Source organism: Genypterus blacodes, unplaced genomic scaffold (assembly GCF_046128005.1).
Source record: "Genypterus blacodes isolate CSIRO-AG114 ecotype Tasmania unplaced genomic scaffold, CSIRO-AGI_Gbla_v1 ptg000005l_1, whole genome shotgun sequence".
Taxonomy (NCBI): domain Eukaryota; kingdom Metazoa; phylum Chordata; class Actinopteri; order Ophidiiformes; family Ophidiidae; genus Genypterus; species Genypterus blacodes.
Genome location: NW_027466819.1, coordinates 2,008,350 through 2,023,378, shown reverse-complemented (window position 1 = coordinate 2,023,378; position 15,029 = coordinate 2,008,350). Strand labels below are relative to the sequence as shown.

Here is a 15,029-nt window from a genome sequence, read left to right as displayed (position 1 = left end):
TTATGTCGGCCTGAGCGGCTCAAAATATGGAAACTATCGACCGGACTCTCTGCACTGCTAATTAAAGATGGTGCGCTATTTGTAAAAAGTCAACCCAATTATCAAATGAGCACATGAGGCTGGTCACTGTCGCTGTCGCTGTGTGTGTGTGTGTGTGTGTGTGTGTGTGTGTGTGTGTGTGTGTGTGTGTGTGTGGGGGGGGGGGGGGGGGGGGTGGAGCGTTTTTCCAGCCCTGATTCCTCTCTGCTTTGGCACGTTCGGTTTGTTTGTTGTGCCTCTCCATAACTAAGAGGAAGAAAGAGGCCAAATCGCTCGATTGCTGGGACGTGAGCTCCGTTTCAGGGAGCAGCTGGGTGACCTGTGACCCCCCAGAAGGCCCGTGTGACTCTGTTTTTTAATGCCCTCTCTGCTCAAACTGCAGCGTTCTCTTTGATCATCAGTAACATTCAACTTGAGCTACGTGGACGTGGGCGCCATAACGTCAGACTGTCCCTCAGTATGCAGGCGTGTGTGTGTGTGTGTGTGTGTGTGTGTGTGTGTGTGTGTGTGTGTGTGTGTGTGTGTGTGTGTGTGTGTGTGTGTGTGTGTGTGTGTGTGTGTGTGTGTGTGTGTGTGTGTGTGTGTGTGTGTGCGTGTGTGCGTGGGTGCGTGTGTGTGTGTTTGTGTGAGTTACAATACGGGTTGTACTGCGTAAGAGAGAAGCTGTAATCGTGGTTTTCTTATTAAACGGTGGCACAAATAGGTCGCTGGGAAATCACAATCTGTTTTAATTTAGCGCAGCATTATGAGGGAACACAGAACACGCTGAGAGCTCCTGGTTCAGATTAAACCGGACCTGAAACCCGGCTGTTTGTCTATTTGGGGCACCGGCGTCCCAGAGAAGTTGCACCCGAACCGTTTGGTGGGTGAGACGTGATTATCTGAGGCGGCTCCCGGATAATAGCCGTTATCTTCCTCTCTGGCCGGGGGCGAGGACCCAAATCGGCCCCCAGGCGGTCCACCAACAGGTCCACCAACCGGCCCCCATGTGGTCCACCATCAGGCCCCCTGTCACACGGCCTCATAAAGCCTCAGGAACTCAGGTTTTTGTAAGGAACAGTGACTAAATTTAAACACACGTTGTTGCAGTGAGGGGGGGGGGCGAGCTAGAAAGAGAGAGAGAGGTTTTTGTCTGTGTGTGTGTGTATGTGTGTGTGTCAGGGTTTGAGCATTTCTAATTAGTTATTTACATGTTTGATCATTTGTCTAAGTCCAGATCAGGTCCCCCAAATGGAGAACTGACTAAAACTGTGAACAAAACACACACACACACACACCGCGGTCGCTCATTTGACGTGCCTCAGCTCTCTCATGTGCTGCTGTAACCACAGTCAGTGTGTGTGAAACCGTCTGCTACCTGCGTCCTCTGTAATGTCACACACACACACACACACACACACACACACACTCCTCCTGATCATCCAGGGGCCTGTGTGTGTGTCTGTATGTCCCCGGCTTCAGTGTCCTGATCCTGGGTGCTGTGCTGCAGAGACGCTGCTGCTGCTGCTGCTGCAGCTGCAGCTGCTCGCAGTGAAGAGACGGCAACAGCAAGCTGTCTAACCTCCACAATAACTGTCTTATGTAATCACTCCAGCTAGAGACAGACCAAAATAGCCCAGACTGAACAGCCCTGCCCTCTTGTGGCTACCAGCTGCCATAGCACCAGCCCTCCAAACCCGGACAGGAAGTCAGACATGGCGGCTGCTTCTGGCTGCGTTTGCTGTAGCTGGAAGTCTCAGAGATGTGGATGTTTATGTTTGCCTGTTGGTATAGCAACAGCGGCCTTTGGCTTCTCTGTGAGGTGATTTGCCTCTGAATCTGTATTTATGGACACAAAGTCTAAATCTGTTGTGTTTATCTCTTTGCAGTTTCCTGGACAGAATCGACTCTGTAAGACAGAGCGACTACACACCAACGGACCAGGTCAGTCTGCTCTGTCCCTCTGCACGCCATCGCCTCCGTGCTGCTGTGGAGCTAATGTTACTAAATGGGGAAAACTTTCTCTTCTGTTCTCTCCTGTTTTCCAGGATCTGCTACGCTGCCGAGTGTTAACTTCAGGGATTTTTGAGACGAGGTTCCAAGTAGACAAAGTGAACTTTCAGTAAGTGTGAGCCGTGTTTTCTCTGGGGTCTGAGGCTCGTGATGACGCCGTGTTGATGACTGTGCCTCAGACTCTATCTCACCACAGAAAGACATTTAGTTAAGCAACGCCACCAGCTCCCATAAATGATGTGAAGAGCTTTGATACTGGACATTGCTCTGCATGAAATGAGGATGACACAATGGAGGAAACGATTTCAGACGCCGTCTCTGTTCCTCCTTCTTGTAAACACACATTAGAGGATCTCTGGGCTGCGGCGCTATATTTACTCTGACCCCGTTTTAAAACAAAATAAGATCTGTGCCGCATAACAGCAGCGGAGAGCCCAACCTGCTCAGCCGCTGGACGGACGCCGCCGTGTTAATGTAAACGTAGATGTGTGTGTGATCACAGCTGAGCAGTGTGTGATCTCTGAGCCCAGGCTGCAGTTACAACCAGCAGCCAGTGAAAGTTAAAGAGTTGTGTAACTACGTGGATGATGTCAGATAAGATGACCTATTTCCAGTCACACACACACACACACACACACACACACACACACACACACACACACAACAGACTCTGCTCTGCCATCTTTTGTTATTCGATGATATCATCCTGAGGGGAAAGTCAAAGCTCTGCATGTTGCTTCGACTCCAGGTGGATATTAGTCATTAGTCGTCGATATTCGCCAGACAATGGAGGTCGCCGAGGTGAGAGTAATGTCGGTGTGTCTCCAGATGGATTTACAGATTCAGCGTCAGACCAAAGCAGTTACACAATATGTGATCATCTGCCTGTACAAAGTCCAGCAGCCAGTAGCTCCATCACGCTCCTTACAGGCTGTGCCCTCTGTAGCCACAGGAGGGCAGCATTCAGCACGTTGTGTGTGTGTGATGAGGTTGACCCAGTATCTTTCTCTCTCCTCTTCTTCCTCCACAGCATGTTTGATGTTGGCGGCCAGAGAGATGAAAGGAGAAAATGGATCCAGTGCTTTAACGGTGAGACTTCCCTCTCTTGACACGGACGCAGTTTGTGTGTCAGGGGAACACGTTCTCCTCGCATCGCCTCCTTTTGTTTCAGGGTTATTTTTTTGACGTGCTGTCCTTCTCCTCTTTATTTTGTGGTAGACGTCACCGCTATCATCTTCGTGGTGGCCAGCAGCAGCTACAACATGGTAATAAGGGAAGACAACAACACCAACAGGCTACGAGAAGCTCTGGACCTCTTCCGCAGTATTTGGAACAACAGGTGAGTCCGGTTTGACCTCTTTGACCAGATTCAGACCCGGGACCCAACCCTAAGCACGCGGGCAGGATGTGTTTCATGTTGTTTTGCTGTGTGTGTGCTTGCTTTCCAGATGGTTACGCACTATATCAGTCATCTTATTCCTGAACAAGCAGGACATGCTGGCTGAGAAAGTATTAGCTGGAAAATCCAAAATCGAAGACTACTTCCCTGAATATGCTCGCTACACCATACCAAATGAAGGTGTGTGTGCCTCCCTGTCTACACACACTGAGTACACCCAGCCTCACCTCAGCCCCGGTGTTTAAACTCTCTCTGTGCTTCTTCTTCTTCTTCTTCTCAGCAACTCCTGAACCCGGTGAAGACCCGAGAGTGACGAGAGCTAAGTTCTTCATCCGAGACGAGTTTCTGGTGAGTTCAGACAGTTTGAAGGCGCCTGAACAAGGACTAGATAGATATTATAATACATACATTATATTATATTACTTATTATTAGTAGTAGTAGTAGTAGTATACCTTAACAACTCTCTAAATGAGTGAAAGGCCGCAGTGATCTGAGCTGCGTAGTGACGGTTCAGCTCGTTATGGTCACACTGCGTTTCTAAACTAAAGGGGCCCGTGTTCCCGATTGAGTCTTGATAAGAATAATCGGGACAAATCAATTGTATAAGTAAGAAAGAAATGTGAGTAACTCGGCACACCAGCGTGGACAATAAGACTGTGGGGGGGACAGAGGGGGGGGGGGGCAGAGGGGGGGAGGGGGAGGGTTCAAGTCTGTGAGCAACAGAAGATATAGATGGTTGCCGTGACAGATTCTGTCTCGGCTGCCCCTGACGTCTGTTTTCTCTATCCCTCCCGCCCCCTCTCCTCCTTCTCCTCCACTTCCTCTTCCTCCCTCACAGCGGATCAGCACTGCGAGCGGCGACGGCAGACATTACTGCTACCCACACTTCACCTGCGCCGTGGACACAGAGAACATCCGGCGGGTGTTCAACGACTGCCGGGACATCATCCAGAGAATGCACCTGCGGCAGTACGAACTCTTGTGATGGGACACGTTCACGTTCCTCCGTCAGCCTTCGCTGGGTTTTTTCGGCTTTTTTTTGATTTTGTTTTTGTTCTTTCCTCCACCGTTCTGCATCCTTGACGACTCCCTCCACCTCTTCCTCTTCTCGCTCCCCACACACCCCCCCCAGAACCCCTCTCCCCCTCCTCACCCCCCCCTCCCCCCCCCCCTGTCAAGGACTATGAAGTACTACTGAAGTGTGTCAAATCCTCTTCCTCTTCTTAACTTTGGCTTTTTGTAGTTTTTGCCTCTTCCCCCCCTCTGAGACAGATTCATCCCCATTTCACAGTTAAAGGAAGTTTGGGGAACAAAAGTTGTTTGCGTGCCGCTTTTGTCGTCTTTTTTTTTTTTTTTGGGGGGGGGGTTTTACTTTTGAATGCCTTGATTTTTGTCATTCCACTAAGCCTCGGGCTACCTCTCTTGATTTCCCCGCCCCCTCCCTCATGCCCCGCCCCCCTCCTCCCCCCGTTGGTGTCCTAAGGTATTTTTGACATTGGCTTTTGTCACTGGACCTGGACTGGTGGGTGTGGACACATGAAACACACCTGCGGGAACTCGGCGTGGAGAGCGTGTGGGTGTGTGTTTTCATTTTGAGTGTGTGTGTGTGTGTGTGTGTGTTGGGTGAAGAGGGGCGAGAGGGTGGCGTGCCGTGTGAGCGAGCGAGCGAACGCGTGTGTGTGTTTATGTTGACGTGTCACTTTGCCAGTTGAAGCTGGCATCACCACCATGACCTTTGCCCCTCCCCTTTTTTTGCCCCTCCCTCCCCCCCGGCCCTCCACCCGTAACGGTTCCTCTGCTCCTCCTCCCCCCCGCACACACCGTGGAAGACGACACGGCGACAGGCGGGGGAGAGGAGAGGACGGAGGGGAAGCGGAAGACGAGCGGACGAAGAGACGAAATGCACTTTGCATCAGGTTCCTTAATAAGTTTTTGTTTTTGTTTTTTCTCCAGAGGAAGCATACACACAATGTAGCATCACCATATTTATTTCCCTGTCAAGACGTTAGCTTGCCGAGCTGCAGGATGGACCGAGCAGCCCAGAGATGGACACACACGCACACATATACACAAACACACACACACACACACACACATGCACCCACACACACACACACATGCGTGGAGCAGACGGAGGGGGGGAGGAGCGAAACAAGGGGGGGGGCAGGAGAATGACAGAGAGAAGGATGTGAATGAAGCAAAGGGACTGAGCTGTCTGCACCTTAGCCCCGCCCCCCGCCGCTGCCGCCGCTGGGCGCGACCCGGACGGAGAGACGCCTCCACGGACTCGGACATGCCTCCTTTTTTCTTTTTTTGGTTTTTGTCCACACAACCATCCTTTAGCTTAGAGATACTGAGGGGGAGGGGAGGGGGGAGAGAGAGAGAGAGAGAGAGAGCGAGAGAGCGAGAGAGAGAGAGAGAGAGCGAGAGAGAGAGAGAGAGAGAGAGAGAGAGAAAGAGAAATGTATTGTTCTCTTCTTTTTTTTTTTTGGTTCTTTTATTTTGTTAAACTTGTACACTGTGCAAGGTTGAATTATCCTGTACAGACTGTAAAATGTAATATTATTTTGTACAACTTTATTGAAAGAAAAACAAATCTACTTGTAGATCTTTGTGCCTTGATTATGGCTGTACCTGTAAATGAGCTCAGATGTAAGTATGTTTTCGACTGCGCTGTACAGCTTGATGTCAAACTCTATCGGCAGCAGAAGACTGCGGGTAGGGGACTTTCTCTGTAGAGTTTAGTTTTTTCTGGTTTATAATAAAAGGAAATGCTGTTTAGTAAAAAATAAAAAATAGGGAAAAAATCCTAAAAACCTGTATACATTATGCAAATTAACCACTTACCTGCAGTGAAGACCAGATGTTGCAGCGCCATGCCTTTGTTTTGTTTTCTTCTTTTTTTTTTTCCTCCTATTTTGTTTAAAATTTCACAGCTTTAAACAAACATTGGAAATCCATTGAAAGTGTCCAAATTGCAACCTGGTGTTGTTTTAATAGGAACCGACTTTTTTCTTTCTTTTTTTCCTTTTTTTTTTTTTTTTCTTTTCTCAATATGAAGTGTGTGTGTGTGAGACCTGTACTGATGTGTGTGCGTGTGTGTGCCTGTGCGCATGTGTACATAAAACAGACTCACAGACGCATTGTGTGTGTGTGGGTGTGTGTGCGGGAGCGAGAGAGAGAGAGGGCGTGCGAAAGCGTGTGCGTTGTGTGTGTAAAATTTTATAAATGTATGTACATGTAAATTTATAGGTCTATATAAATATATATGTACAATTATACATGTTTAATTATGTGTGTGCCTAGGTGTACATACCTATGTATGTATACGGTAAATATGTATACATACACACATAGGAAAGCATGTTTAGAATGGAGATGAATAAATGAGAGCGTGCAATATTAGTAAATCTTTGGTCCTTTGGAGCCATAACTCAATGGCACAGGCACTATGAATGTGTGAGCAGCACCCAATAAGACAAAAGCTCTTCTCCTTGTACAAACAGCATCAGCCTTTTCTTCTGCTACAGTACACGTCTAACCCCCAAAACAGAGTGAAGTGACTGGAGGTGCAAAAGCCTTGTTTGGCCTGGGAGGATGATTAAATGACATTTTTATTTTCTTTAAATAAAGAGGCACATTAGAGGACTTTGCTTTATTTCCATCTTGGTGTCCAGTTGTGTCCAGATTTGTTACCGTGGAGGTTTCAGAGACACTGGAGAGTTACCGTACTGACGAGCAAAGCGTTATTAGAGTTAATGAGTAAGGAGAGAGACGTCTGAAGGTTTGTATTGTTTACGTGCAGTATGTTGTTCATCTCTGCTGTTTGAGTCGCGGCTCAGGGAGGAAGCAGCTCACTTTTTGTCGCCAGTCTATCTTCTCATTCTTATCTTGGTGCAGATTGGTCCGCTTCCAGAAAAGGATCTCTTTGGCCTTGGTGGAGGTATGCTTTCTTTGTATACATTCTGGTGATTCTTCTACCACGGGTTCCTAAGGCTTTGGGTGATTGATTCTCTCGGTCACTGCTCACACACATGCTGTCATCCTCACCGACCCAAACACACCACGGTGTCAGATTCTGCTTTATTATTTACACCTCATCAGAAACTCCTCAACAATTTGGCAAAAGAACCCTCACATAGATTTGACACAGAAAGTCAACGATGGAATATACTCGGATCGTTGCGTAATCATAAACTTCCAAAAACAGAAAGAACTTTTCAGAATCTAAAACAAAGATCACCAGAGACTTAAACCACTCACACACACATCAGACTTGACCTCCGTACACCAGAGCAGCAACAAAGAGTATTTACACACGTTTCAGTCTGACTGGGCTTATTTACATTAACGCCAAATGCGCAAATTCTTCTGATAAATAACACATTTGGTCACAGGAAATATGACTTTTCAGTGGACAAAGATCAATTCACCATCATCATCCTCAGCGTCTCCATTGGCAAGATCCATTTCAGTCCGTTTAAAGACATAAAACATATCGATCCTTCACAGTTCTGCTAAACATTTTGGCAAATATATCAAGGTAGTACGAGCAGGTTTTGGCTTGTTCAGCAGAGGAACTTCACAGTGGACTCATCCTGGCACCCGTCGTTGCAGTGTACCCTGGGTAATGAAGTTCACAGGTACTTGTGCTTGCCCAGCAGGCAGAGGCTGAGGCACTGCAGCAGGCCGTTCATCCACAGACAGTGAGCCAGGAACAGGAAGAGGAAGCAGGCGCCGGCAGAGCAGTACACGCTGATGACCGTGCTCTCCTCCGGCAGGAAACACTTGGACAGAGCGTAACTGCTGGACGAGAAGGACGCCTGGGAGACGGAGGGACATAAACGCAGAATAGCAGGAGTTAGAGGTAACAATCTAAGGTAATGTTCAGCACTTTATTTTGAAAGTCCCTCTGCTGGTACTATGGGAGTAAAGAAGGAAAGAAAGGGCATGGAGGAAAAGTGGAAGGTTCAGAGAGAATATGTTCTGTTTTGTTTGGCCCATCATGGCGGTTTGGTGTGGTGGTGCGTTCAGAGGCATGAAGTCATACAGTGGTCACAGGAAAAGCACATGTGTGACTAAAAGCATGAATGATGGTCATGTTCCATTGAGTTTGTGCACTGAGGCATTCTGGGTCTTTTCTCACTTAAACAGCGAGGAGGAGGAGACGGTTTTTAGACTGTAAAGCACAGATTTGACCGTAACGCCGCCACTGATGATCCACTGATGATATCTGACCCTTAGCAGCCTGTTTACAGCCGCATCAGCATCACGTGACGGAGACTTAAGCATCTACTGTCTCACTGTGCAAATAGAGAGAAACGTGTGACCAAAGCATTCGTTGTGGCTTTTGTTTTGTTTTGTTGGTCTTTGTTGTTTGGAGCTAAAATACATCAATTCTGTTTATCGGCACGCAGAAAAGCTAATTGTACTAATTAAGGACAGTGTGACCATCGTGCCGCTCGTCAACTTTGAACCTTCGCCCTCGCCATGTGACAGCCACAGTCATTAACAGCAGGATGAAGATTTCACAGAGAACATGCATTGTCTCTGCTGAAGCCCAAAGAGGCCTTTTTGTGATTTTCGTGTCACTAGAGAGCAGAAGTGCTTTGGTTTATGCCCTTAGAGCCCCTTAAACTTTCCCTTAAACGTTCCATAGGAAGAATAATGTTAAATGTACATGGTAGAAGTGACTTTAAGGGGTTAAATGAGTGAATATGCATGAAGCTGTCTCTCCAATCTGCAGTTACTTTAACACTTAAGATCATTTTAGGTTTGTTTTTAGCAGCCTGTACTCTGATCCTTCAAATTAAGAGAACATTTAAGGCATTAAAGGTGTGTGTATGTGTGTGTGTGAGTGCCAGTCACCAGGATGAAGCTGGGGTTGTTGCGGTTCCTCCAGTTGAAAGATGGCACGCTGATTTCTGGGTACTTGTTGTCATGGAGAACTTCGCATCCGCTGTGGGTGTGGCCACTCAGAATGAGGCGTGGCTTAAACAACTGCAGCAGCTGAGGACGAGACACAGCAGCGTAACAGGGTAACAGGGGTTGCAGCTCACTTACATCATCATCATTAACATCATCATCATCATCATCATCATCATCATCATCATCAGCATCAGTATCTATATTAGAGGTGTGTTTCCATTGGTTGAAAGCAGATGTTTGTGAGTGTAGTGTGTGTGTGTGTGTGTGTGTGTGTGTGTGTGTGTGTGTGTGTGTGTGTGTGCGCGCGTCCTCACCCTCTGCGAGGCCTCCTTGGACAGCACGTCATACTTCTCTCTGAACAGCAGGTGTCGCTCTTCCGGAGGAGCGGCGTCCTGTCCGGTGCAGGCGGCGTCACTGACCCTGAACAAGGGGTAGTGCTGCACGAGGACAAGCTGTCAATCACACACGTGTCTGCCTATTTGTTCACTCCTGCACTCCAGACTTCTTTCTTCCTTTCTTTCTTTCTTTCTTTTTCTTTCTTTCTTTCTGTCTGTCTGTCTGTCTGCCTGTCTTTCTGTCTTTCTTTCTTTTTTTCTGTCTGTCTGTCTGTCTTTCTTTCTTTCTGTGTTTTTTTGCTTCTGTCTTTCTTCTTTCTTTCTTTCTTTCTTTCTTTCTTTCTTTCTTTCTTTCTTTCTTTCCTTCCTTCCTTCCTTCCTTCCTTCCTTCCTTCCTTTCCCTTCCTTCTTTTCCTTCTTAATCCCTTCACTCCTCCATCTCCCCTCTATGTCCTTCTTTACTGCACACTCTTGATGGCAGAGTGATGACATCATATAAAGATGATGCACTGACTCCTCCCCTCTCTGATTCCTCCAAACAGACATATTTGCACTCCGGGTGTGTGAATCCACCTGCGTCACATTCTGTTCTGCTCCTGTCAGTCAGTGTGTGTGTGTGTGTGTATATGCATTCACGTTGTTCTCTGAAGCTCTCCCCCACACACACACACACACACACACACACACACACACACAGAGCCAGTGTACCTGTAACATGACAGGTGGTGTGGGCGGGTACACCTGCGCTCCTTCACAGCTGTCCTTCATGCCGCTGCTGGACTGTGTGTTCTGCTGCAGAGAAATTATTCTTACTTCCTGTCTCTCATTTCAAACATTTTCTAACAGAACTAGACAATTTATATATCACTTTCAACACACAATCAATATCAACAGACCCAAAGACCTTATTTAAATGTGGAAGATCCAAATTTCCAGCCACATAATGGCGGTGATGGTGTGTTTCTATCTTCACATTGATTCTTGATCTGCACCTGGGGGGTCTGGACCTTTCCAGATCTCTTATCTGTTTCTGTGCTGCAGAGTTTACACTTTACAGGAGCTGGATAAAGCTGCTGTCAGGTAAATAGCTTATAGAAAAACACTTTTGTTTGATCTGTAAAGCAGCAAACGATCTATCAACATGATCGGATCCACAGAATGAGAGATACCGAACCTTCATCCGGGTCCAATCTAAAGACAGGACTTTGACTTGTTAAGTAGTTTTGTACTACTTCTGCTTAAACAGTAACTTCCACATCTTTTTCCAATCTTTTCCTAACTTGACTGAAGATTTTCACGCATTCTCTGGATGCCGGCGCTGTGAAGAAGCCGCCGACTTTTCCAGGAAGTTTTTCCCACCTGAAGAGAACAGTTGAGGTCTCTGGACAGTTTGATCAGCTCCTTCTCCACCGACTGACAGATGGGACAGCCGTCACCGTGCAGGGCCACGCTGTTCACCAACAGAAAGCTGAGACACAAACACACACACACTCTGTAAACACACTAGAAGCATAAAAGCAGTAAACATCATATCACAATGTTTTTATTCTGGATTCTCTCTGATCCTTTTTTGATCCTCCTGCAATATGGATCCCAGTGATGTAACAGCGAGTCTGCCGCTCTCCTCTTACATGGTTACAGCGCTGCCACAGGAAGAAAGCTGTGGACTTAGAGGATTTCAACAAGGCAGCAAAGGAATTTATAGCTAATACAGAGTAAATAAACACATTTATATCAGAATCTTTCAAGTTTAGAGTAAATCGTTGCTGTTGTTTTATCATAGAGCTAAGTTTTTACTTTAACTCTGGCAATTTCAAAAGTATACGAGTAAGTGAATGAAGTGTATGAGATCTGTTGATGTTTTGGTTTGAGTAACACTGACAGCCACTGATCTACGTTCTTTCATTCATTAAGATAAGAGAAATGTTGCCTATGAGTCGAACCCCAGTCTTCCACGTGACAGGTGGAGATACTGTCCACTATACTAACAAGGAGTATGGAGTTGCTGAACAAGTTTCTGTTTTTTCACGATACAGGAATGTACTAAGCTCTAGAGCAGTTTAGTTCCTGCTCCCTTGCTCAGAGGCACTTTGTGGGGGGTTAAACCCTCTCTCCTCCTTCAGTGTCACACTGCGTTACCCACTTGACTCCCTTCCTGCTGATGATCCTGGTGGAGGAGGCGTTGAAGACTTTCTCAAAGCGCTGCAGCTTGAACCAGTCCATCCTGCAGAGAGATGCCAGTGTGTTTAGGTCATTCAAAAACCTGTTCTTGACACACAAACACACACACACACACACACCCTACATCAGACTGCCGCAACAGGTGTGTGTGCCATCTTAACACCACCTTTAACCCATCGCTTGTGCCCTCAAACCCCATCTAGGTTCTAGGAAACAAAATACAGAACCCCTGAGTGAAGATCAACAAAACTTGATCTGCTTTGTTTCCCCAGAGTAACATCACTTAAAGTCACACACGCTCATCTAACACACTCCAGCTGAAGTAGAAACTAAACATTGCAGTTTTATCACTTTGTCACTCTCTTACAATCTATTGCTTTTGATCGTCTCCACCCTCTGCACACAATGAACATATTTTAATCAAACCTTATGCAACCAGTACAAAGTCCTTATGCTCTCTTCCTCTTTGAGGTCACACAACATTTCCTTTTTGGCAACTAAGCAAGTGTTAGAGTCAAAGTCCTTCAAAGAGATGCAGGCAAATAGACTTCGTCCTTATGAACGCCATTTTACTGTAATTGAAGGTTTATTTCTGGAACCGTAAACGATATCAGAAAGATTCGTGATAGCGGTGCCTGTGTGTTTGTGTTTGGGAGCCAAAGTCCTGCTGGAATCTCATTCTGATCAACAACACTGCATCTAAGGCTTAAGGGTTATTGGATAGGGCGAGGATGAATAAGGCAGTAAATTGGAATCTTACTCATAATGGAAACCGATGTCGTGATTTCCAACCAGCACGACCAGTTCTGTGTCAGCAGAGTGCCTGAACATCCGGTTGAAGCGCCGCACGTCATCCTCCCAGTGCTGCACAGTGAACAACACAGGTGCAGCTCAAGCCTTTGTGTAGCAGTTTTCACTTATGGGCCCTTAAGGAAAACACTCGTGGGAAATTCATAAGAGTTAATGGATCTCTGTGGGTCACCCAGGAGCTCACTCCCTCCCCCCTCCTCCTGCTCCCATGGGTGTCTGGGACAAGATGCATCTGTGCTGTGATTCACACTCTCATCTATTTGTACACCTGCAGGGACTCAGCCTCTCACAGGAGCCCTTTAATTACACCTTAATGCCTCGTGCTGCTGTTTGCACCGCCGCTACGTCAACTGCTTCACATTATTGAATGAGCTGTAGCTGTTCGGCTCTCAGTAAATCCTCCAGCAATGTACAAATAACAAAAGTCCCTTGTGAAAAGACGAATTTAAGAGGGAGAACAGAGAAAAGCAGCACGATGAGAAGGTTAAACCGTTTTGTTTTGCACTTTTTGACTAATTTGTTAACTAAATTCCCATCTGTTAAATTGCCCTTGGGTTGTCTTCTCATTTCTCAATTTCTTCCAAATTTTCTTCACTCTTTCTTGACTCCCACTTCAGATCAGACTTGTGGGATTTCCCATGGGAATTTTCCAAAAGGAGGCTGCAGCACAGAGAGCACAGAGGAGGCAAACTGCAGCTTCTGATGCTGTTTGAAATTTAAAAACAAAGCCTCTCTGCCCCTGCGTGGTGAAGAGGATGATGACGACCACCGATGACAACATGCATTCACATTTCACACAACCACCCTCATCTTCATCACCACCACCACCACCACCATCACGTTGGGCTTTGATGTTTTGCAGACAATGGAGGAGCGAGGAGCTCTGCGTTACCTTCTGAGAGCTCCACTTGCCTTCGTCGAAGATGTCCCCGAGAATGAAGACGACTTCAGGCCTGAGGAGCCACAGGGCGGTCTGGAACGCTCTCTCCATCTGCCATTCTCTGTGAACACAAGCCGGTCACCGACCTTACTGTTGTGGTTGTTGTTGTTTACATATCGGTCCTGCGGTGACCACGGATGGACGGATGAGCCGGACAGGACGGAGGGGTGGATGGTGGGGAACGGAATGATGTTGATGATGTTTGTTTTTTTTACCTTCTCAGCTTATCGAACCAGTGTCCCCCCACGGCTCCGAGGAGGTGCGTGTCCGACAGCACCATGGCGCGGAGAGTTGAGTCCATCGGCCGGCCGTCGATGCCCTCTCCGGCCCGCACATGACTGATCTTCGGCCAGGCGCACCTCAGGATGGTGGGAAAGTAGATGAGATATTCGCAGAAGAAGAAGGCGCCGACGACCACCAGAATCAGCACCGCCGCCACCATCCATCTGACGCTAAACCTCGGCATGTCTTTGTTATTGGGAGTGTGAGATGCCCTGAAGTGGCGCACTGGTGATGGAGCGGTCCATGAGGCATCTTCCCCTCTTCCACACCGCGGGGCTCAGGTCTCCAGCTCGGTGCTCATGGCAGGATGGTTGTGGGTCGAAGCCCCTCCGGATATCAGCTCCGGTTGTTGCAAATTTATAATGGCCGTTATAAATATCCTCCCGTGACAGTCAGACAGACGGACGGACTGAGGCTCTGAGCTGCACAGCCGCTGTTTGGCAATGAGCGCCGCTCAGCTTCAGCGACGTCAAGCCGCACAGAATATAACGCAGCACTTCCGCTTAAAACCTTCAAAATAAAAAACAAAACATGTTTTCACATAAATATCACATAATGAATCTCTTTCTTTTTATATTCAACACAAAACAATGGAACGAAATTAGTACGAACGGTTACGGTGAGTAAATCTGAAAAAAATTCCAATGTGATTATTTATGATGTAGTAAATAATTTTAGTTAAAATAATATTCTTCAAACTTTGTGTTATTGTTATGTCACTGGTTATTGATTATTTGTGATTTAACGTGGCTCTTGCGTTTTATTCTCACAGATTCTCTCTGGGGACGAGAATATTTGACTTTTATTTTGAAATAAATCCAAACAACCGGTATTTTACCACGGGGACCTTCAAGAAAAAAGAAAATTGACCGTGTGTGTGCTTGTCTGTGAGAATGTGTGTGCTCTCTCTCTCTCTCTCTCTCTCTCTCTCTCTCTCTCTCTCTCTCTCTCTCTCTCTCTCTCTCTCTCTCTCTCTCTCTCTCTCTCTCTCTCTCTCTCTCTCTCTCTCTCTCTCTCTCTCTCTCTCTCTCTCTCTCTCTCTCTCTCTCTCTCTCGTTGTTAAATATAATAAATGGCTGTGGATCTGGTCAGTGGTCACACACACCTCTGGCCTCTGCATTA

At 46.9% G+C, this 15,029-nt stretch overlaps 2 protein-coding genes across 5 annotated transcripts in view; one reads left to right on the top strand and one right to left on the bottom strand.

Annotated features, from left to right (window-relative positions):
* LOC142998034 (guanine nucleotide-binding protein G(olf) subunit alpha) overlaps nucleotides 1-7,095 on the top strand; it is a 36,980-nt gene extending 29,885 nt beyond the window's left edge. For 2 of the 3 annotated variants that reach the window (XM_076148323.1, XM_076148324.1), the window contains exons 6-12: nucleotides 1,908-1,962; nucleotides 2,067-2,140; nucleotides 3,062-3,120; nucleotides 3,250-3,370; nucleotides 3,480-3,610; nucleotides 3,711-3,778; nucleotides 4,270-7,095. In XM_076148323.1, coding sequence (XP_076004438.1) covers nucleotides 1,908-1,962; nucleotides 2,067-2,140; nucleotides 3,062-3,120; nucleotides 3,250-3,370; nucleotides 3,480-3,610; nucleotides 3,711-3,778; nucleotides 4,270-4,416 — 655 coding nt within the window. In that variant the 3' untranslated portion in view covers nucleotides 4,417-7,095. Of the gene's footprint in view, nucleotides 1-1,907; nucleotides 1,963-2,066; nucleotides 2,141-2,661; nucleotides 2,833-3,061; nucleotides 3,121-3,249; nucleotides 3,371-3,479; nucleotides 3,611-3,710; nucleotides 3,779-4,269 lie in introns of those variants that run through there. The other variant, XM_076148325.1, reaches the window with a different exon arrangement.
* A 402-nt stretch (nucleotides 7,096-7,497) lies between these two features.
* Nucleotides 7,498-14,451, bottom strand: mppe1 (metallophosphoesterase 1). 2 transcript variants are annotated; one of them, XM_076148328.1, is made up of 9 exons: nucleotides 13,841-14,451; nucleotides 13,578-13,686; nucleotides 12,636-12,739; nucleotides 11,838-11,918; nucleotides 11,054-11,162; nucleotides 10,403-10,483; nucleotides 9,674-9,796; nucleotides 9,300-9,440; nucleotides 7,498-8,254 (listed from the first exon to the last, which is right to left on the bottom strand). In XM_076148328.1, exons 1-9 carry the CDS (start codon nucleotides 14,089-14,091, stop codon nucleotides 8,069-8,071), a joined length of 1,185 nt encoding a protein of 394 aa, XP_076004443.1. In that variant the 5' UTR covers nucleotides 14,092-14,451; the 3' UTR covers nucleotides 7,498-8,068. The 2 variants fall into 2 exon arrangements, with proteins under 2 accessions (XP_076004443.1, XP_076004442.1); XM_076148327.1 differs by having other exon boundaries at nucleotides 10,403-10,486; nucleotides 13,841-14,449.
* Between the last annotated feature and the right edge of the window lie 578 nt (nucleotides 14,452-15,029).

Coding starts and splice junctions, on each gene's coding strand:
- mppe1 (XM_076148327.1), bottom strand. CDS start 14,091: ATGCCGAGGTTTAGCGTCAGATGGATGGTGGCGGCGGTGCTGATTCTG. Junction 10,487..11,053: donor ACCTCAACTGTTCTCTTCAG/GTGGGAAAAACT, acceptor ATTTCTCTGCAG/CAGAACACACAGTCCAGCAG. Junction 9,441..9,673: donor CCAAGGAGGCCTCGCAGAGG/GTGAGGACGCGC, acceptor TCTCGTCCTCAG/CTGCTGCAGTTGTTTAAGCC.